General features: G+C 47.7%; 1 protein-coding gene across 1 annotated transcript in view; it reads right to left on the bottom strand.

Annotated features, from left to right (window-relative positions):
- Window positions 1-5,636, bottom strand: part of LOC120020653 (collagen alpha-2(VI) chain-like) — a 12,106-nt gene extending 6,470 nt beyond the window's left edge. Inside the window, exon 1 of the mRNA XM_038964358.1 lies at window positions 5,279-5,636. Coding sequence (XP_038820286.1) covers window positions 5,279-5,566 — 288 coding nt within the window. The 5' untranslated portion in view covers window positions 5,567-5,636. The remainder of the gene's footprint in view (window positions 1-5,278) is intronic.
- Window positions 5,637-6,581: the final 945 nt, after the last annotated feature.

The following is a 6,581-nucleotide window of genomic DNA, read 5'->3' as shown; positions in this document are numbered from 1 at the left end:
GTACAGCACTTCGAGATATTAGCTGATGTACGAAGGGCATATAAAATACATTGATGATTGATATGAACAGTGGAGGGTGCTAGAGTATTGAAACAGGGAGGGTGCTAGATTATCGAAAACAGGGGAGGGTGCTAGAGTATTGAAAACTGGGGAGGGTGCTGGAGATTGAACCAGTGGCGAGGTGCTGAGTATTGAACAGGGGGGTGCTAGAGTATTGAAACTGGGGGGTGCTAGAGTATGAAACAGTGGAGGGTGCTGGAGTATTGAACAGTGGAGGTGCTGGAGTATTGAACAGGGGAGTTATTTTGTGCGTTGTTCTGCTAGATTATTGAAAACAGGGGAGGGTGTTGAGTATTGAAAACGGGGAGGGTGCTAGAGTATTGAACAGTGGAGGGTGCTGGAGTATTGAAAAAGGGAGGGTGCTAGAGTATTGGAACAGTGGGGAGGGTGCTGAGTATTGAACAGGGGAGGGTGCTAGATATTGAAAACAGTGGAGGGTGCTGGAGTATTGAACAGTGGAGGGTGCTGGAGTATTGACAGTGGAGGGTGCTAGTTTGAACAGGGGAGGGTGCTAGTTGATAAGCGGGGAGGGGAGGGTTGAGAGTATTGAAACAGGGGAGGGTGCTGGAGTATTGAACAGTGGAGGGTGGCTGGAGTATTGAACGGGAGAGGGTGCTAGATATTGAAAACAGTGGAGGGTGCTGAGTATTGAAAAAGGGGAGGGTGCAGGAGTATTGAAAAACAGGGGAGGGTGCTGGATATTGAAACAGAGGTGCGGTATGAGGGTGCTGCAGTATTGAACAGGGGAGGGTGCTGAGTATTGAAAACAGGAGGGTGCTAGAGTATTGAACAGTGGAGGGTGCTAGAGTATTGAACAGTGGAGGTGCTAGAGTATTGAAAACAAGGGAGGTGCTAGAGTATTGAACAGTGGAGGGTGCTGGAGTATTGACAGTGGAGGGTGCTAGAGTATTGAACAGTGGAGGTGCTGGAGTATTGAAAACAGGGGAGGGTGCTGGAGTATTGAACAGGGGAGGGTGCAGAGTATGAAAACAGGGGAGGGTGCTGGAGTATTGAACAGTGGAGGGTGCTGGAGTATTGAACAGGGGAGGGTGCGGATGTATTGAACAGGGGGGGTGCTAGATGACTGAAAACAGGGAGGGTGCTAGAGGATTGAACAGGGGAGGGTGTGAGATTATTGAAAACAGGGGAGGGTGCTGGAGTATTGAAAAAGGGAGGGTGCTAGAGTATGAACAGGGGAGGGTGCTAGATTATTGAAAACAGTAGAGGGTGGTGAGTATTGAAAACGGGAGGGTGCTGAGTATTGAACAGGGGAGGGTGCTAGATTATTGAAACAGGGGAGGGTGCTGGAGTATTGAACAGTGGAGGGTGCTGGAGTATTGAACAGTGGAGGGTGCTGGAGTATTGAACAGGGAGGGTGCTAGATTATTGAAAACAGGGGAGGGTGCTGAGTATTGAACAGTGGAGGGTTGAGTATTAAAACAGGGAGGGTGCTGGAGTATTGAACAGTGGAGGGTGCTGAGTATTGAACAAGGGAGGTGCTAGATTATGAAAAAGTGGAGGTGCTGGAGTATTGAACAGGGGAGGGTGCAGGAGTATGAAAACAGGGGAGGGTGCTGGACTATTGAAACAGGGGAGGGTGCTGGAGTATTGACAGTGGAGGGTGCTGGAGTATGAAAACAGGGAGGGTGCAGGAGTATTGAAACTGTGGGGTGCTGAGTATTGAACAGTGGAGGGGCTGGACTATTGAAACAGGGGAGGGTGCTAGAGTATTGAAAGTGGAGGGTGCTAGATTATTGAAAACAGGGAGGGTGCTAGAGTATTGAACAGTGGAGGGTGCTGGACTATTGAAACAGGGCGAGGGTGCCTAGAGTATTGAACATGGAGGGTGCTAGATTATTGAAAAAAGGGAGGGGGGAGGTGAGAGTATGAAACGGGGGGGGATGGAGTATTGAACAGTGGAGGAGTGCTGGAGTATTGAAAACAGAGGAGTGCAGGAGTATGAAAACTGTTGGGGTGCTGGAGTATTGAACAGTGGAGGGTGCTAGTTGTATTGAACAGTGGAGGGTGCTGGAGTATTGCTGTCCCCAGTCCACCTGGCCTTGCTGCTCTGTCCAGTTTCAACTGTTCTGCCTGCAGTTATGGAACCCCTACCTGTCCCAGACCTGCTGTTTTCAACTCTTAAAGATCGGCTATGAAAAGCCAACTGACATTTATTCCTGATTTATTTGACCATGCTTGTCATTATTAACATTTTGAACATCTTGGCTCTCTCTAATTCTCTCCTTCTCTCTTTCTTTCTCTCTCTCGGAGGAAACTGAGCCCTAGGACCATACGTCGGGACTACGGGCATGATGACTCCTTGCTGTCCCCAGTCACATGGCGTTGCTGCTATCCAGTTTCAACTGTTCTGCCTGCGGTTAGGAACCCCTACCTGTCCCAGACCTGCGTTTTCAACTCTTAATGATCGGGCTATGAAAAGCCAACTGACATTTATTCCTGATTATTATTTGACCATGCTTGTCATTTATGAACATTTTGAACATCTTGGCCATGTTCTGTTATAATCTCCACCCGGCACAGCCAGAAGAGGACTGGCCACCCCTCATAGCCTGGTCCTCTCTAGGTTTCTTCCTAGATTTTGGCCTTTCTAGGGAGTTTTTCCGAGCCACCGTGCTCCTACACCTGCATTGCTTGCTGTTTGGGGTTTTAGGCTGGGTTTCTGTACAGCACTTCGAGATATTAGCTGATGTACGAAGGGCTATATAAAATACACTTGATTGATTGATATTGAACAGTGGAGGGTGCTAGAGTATTGAAACCAGTGGAGGGTGCTAGATTATCGAAAACAGGGGAGGGTGCTAGAGTATTGAAAACTGGGGAGGGTGCAGGAGAATTGAAACCAGTGGAGGGTGCTAGATTATTGAAAACAGGGGAGGGTGCTAGAGTATTGAAAACTGGGGAGGGTGCTAGAGTATTGAACAGTGGAGGGTGCTGGAGTATTGAACAGGGGAGGGTGCTGGAGTATTGAAAACAGGGGAGGGTGCTAGATTATTGAAAACAGGGGAGGGTGCTAGAGTATTGAAAACTGGGGAGGGTGCTAGAGTATTGAACAGTGGAGGGTGCTGGAGTATTGAAAACAGGGGAGGGTGCTAGAGTATTGAACAGTGGAGGGTGCTGGAGTATTGAAAACAGGGGAGGGTGCTAGAGTATTGAACAGTGGAGGGTGCTGGAGTATTGAACAGTGGAGGGTGCTGGAGTATTGAACAGTGGAGGGTGCTGGAGTATTGAAAACAGGGGAGGGTGCTAGAGTTTTGAAAACTGGGGAGGGTGCAGGAGAATTGAAACCAGTGGAGGGTGCAGGAGTATTGAAACCAGTGGAGGGTGCTGGAGTATTGAAAACAGGGGAGGGTGCTAGAGTATTGAAAACAGTGGAGGGTGCTGGAGTATTGAAAACAGGGGAGGGTGCTAGAGTATTGAACAGTGGAGGGTGCTGGAGTATTGAAAACTGGGGAGGGTGCTAGAGTATTGAAAACAGTGGAGGGTGCTGGAGTATTGAAAACAGTGGAGGGTGCTGGAGTATTGAAAACAGGGGAGGGTGCTAGAGTATTGAAACAGTGGAGGGTGCTGGAGTATTGAAAACTGGAGAGGCGGTGCTAGAGTATTGAAACAGGGTGAGGGTGCTGGAGTATTGAAAACAGGGGAGGGTGCTAGAGTATTGAACAGTGGAGGGTGCTGGAGTCTGAAAAATGGGCGAGGGTGCTGAGTATTGCAAACATGTGGAGGTGCTGGGAGTATTTGAAACAGTGGAGGGTGCTGAGTATTGAAAACAGGGGAGGGTGCTAGAGTATTGAACAGTGGAGGGTGCGAGTATTGAAAACTGGGAGGGTGCTAGAGTATTGAAACATGGAGGTGCTGGCGTATGAAAACAGTGAGGGTGCTAGAGTATTGAAACAGGAGGGTGCTAGAGTATTGAAAACTGAGTAGGGGGTGTCTATTGAGTATTTGAAACTGTAGGGTGCTATATTAACACAGTGGGTTGCGGATTATTGTAAAACAGGGGAGGGGTGCTAGAGTATTGAAACAGTGGGAGGGTGCTGAGAGTAGTGAAAACTGGGGGGGTGCTAGATATGAAACAGTGGAGGGTGCTGGAGTATTGAACAGTGGAGGTGCGAGTAGTGAAACAGGGAGGGTGCTGAGTATTGAACAGTGGAGGGTGCTGAGTATTGAAAACGGGGAGGGTGCTATAGTATTTGAAAACAGGGAGGGTGCTGGAGTATTGAAAACAGGGGAGGGTGCTGAGCTAGAGTATTGAACAGGGAGGGTGCTAGGTATTGAAAACTGGGAGGGTGCGGTATGCAGTGGAGTATTGAACAGTGGAGGGTGCTGGAGTATTGAACAGTGGAGGGTGCTGGAGTATTGAAAACAGGGGAGGGTGCTAGAGTATTGAACAGTGGAGGGTGCTGGAGTATTGAACAGTGGAGGGTGCTGGAGTATTGAAAACAGGGGAGGGTGCTAGAGTATTGAACAGTGGAGGGTGCTGGAGCATTGAAAACAGTGGAGGGTGCTAGAGTATTGAACAGTGGAGGGTGCTGGAGTATTGAAACAGGGGAGGGTGCTAGAGTATTGAACAGTGGAAGGTGCTGGAGTATTGAAAACAGTGGAGGGTGCTGGAGTATTGAAATCGGGAGGGTGCTGGGGTATTGAACAGTGGAGGGTGCTAGAGTATTGAACAGTGGAGGGTGCTGGAGTATTGAACAGTGGAAGGTGCTGGAGTATTGAAAACAGGAGAGCGCTAGAGTATTGAACAGTGGAGGGTGCTGGAGTATTGAAAACATTAGAGGGTGCTAGAGTTTTGAACAGTGGAGGGTGCTGGAGTATTAAATACAGTGGAGGGTGCTAGAGTTTTGAACAGTGGAGGGTGCTGGAGTATTAAATACAGGGGAGAGTGCTGGAGTATTGAAAACAGGGGAGAGTGCTGGAGTATTGAAAACAGGGGAGAGTGCTGGAGTATTGAAAACAGGGGAGGGTGCTGGAGTATTGAAAACAGGGGAGGGTGCTGGAGTATTGAAAACAGGGTGGCCATCATTTTAACCCCATCTTAATGAGATATTTTTTATGTTTATATAATTTGTTTTGAGAATACAATATAGCTATTTGAATGATTTATTTTATACAGGGGTTTTTGCTTATCTTTATCAGGGTTAGGGTCAGGGTTCGGGTTTATCAGGGGTGCCAATAATTATGGATCTGACTGTACCTGTGACATCACCAGGTTGTTGACAGCGTGTATGATGGCGCTGCCCAGAGAGGAGGCGGAGTCCATGTAGCTCATCCCTGCCAGCGAATCAGCGATCACCGTCAGATTGTGCGTGAGCGAAAACTCCACCCTCTGTTCTGACTGGCCGCCGTACTGCAGCAGGGCGATGCGGGCGTTCCTGTTGTCTGATTCGCCGTTGGCCAGGGTGAGGCGGCGCGCCACGTTCTCAATGAACTCCTTGGCACGGCGGTGGTTCTCCACTCCCATCCTCTCTGACCCGTCCAGCATGAACACAAGGTCCACAGGGCGCTGGATACAGCTGGCCACCGCTGGCTCTGAAACACACACACACACACACACGTTGAAGGGACACACACACGTTGAATTTAAGAACACACCCGAAGTCGTAAAATGTCTAGCTAGTAATTTGTTATACTAAAAAGCTAGCAAGAGGTTGCATAGCAACAGCATCAAGTTTCGGTAGATAGGTGAAGAGCTATTACGCTCAACTGAAAGGATACCGCTCATTTACAGTAAAATGAACTAATAGTATATAGTATGTAGTGTACAGGGATTCAGGAAGTGTTTTAAGAGTTTCAATTGACAGAAACGGTTCAACATCACAGCCATTATGCAAAATGTTGCATTGATGTGTCTAAAACTGCAGTTCCCAGCCAACTTAACAGGATTTAAAAAAAAACAAGATCCAGAATAGTAGCTATTCACTAACCTTAGGGACAAGCTTAGCGATATGATTAGTGGCTTAATTTACAACTTACAGGAAAGCTTATCTACTCTAGCAGTTGTAATACTTAACAATGTTAGCTTCCTCCCAGAGCTATGTATGCTAATGCAAAGTCCATAAAGCTAATATATTTGAAATATTCCGAGCGATAGGCCACTGTCAGGTACGCCCCCCCCCCACCCCCCAATGTACGAATCCACATACCCACGGGCACTTAACCTGACTAACCGGTGTCTGTATGTAGCCTCGCTACTTTTATACCCTCGCTACTGTATATAGCCTGTCTTTTTAGTGTTGTTTTATTTCTTTACTTACCTTTTGTTCACCTAACACCTTTTTTGCACTATTGGTTACAGCCTGTATGTTAGCATTTCACTGTAAGGTCTGCTCCTGTTGTATCCGGCGCACGTGACAAATAAACTGCGATTTGATTTGATTTGAGAGTCGTCTAGAATGTAATTGTATTGCTGTAGTGTTAAGATTTCCCTTCACTGGAACTAAGGGGCCTTTGTCTATGGAGATTGCATGTCCGTGTGCTACATTTTATACACCTGTCAG

The sequence above is a fragment of the Salvelinus namaycush genome, chromosome 25 (assembly GCF_016432855.1).
Source record: "Salvelinus namaycush isolate Seneca chromosome 25, SaNama_1.0, whole genome shotgun sequence".
NCBI lineage: Eukaryota > Metazoa > Chordata > Actinopteri > Salmoniformes > Salmonidae > Salvelinus > Salvelinus namaycush.
The sequence above is the reverse complement of the archived record's forward strand: the minus strand, read 5'-3'. Positions and strand labels throughout refer to the sequence as shown.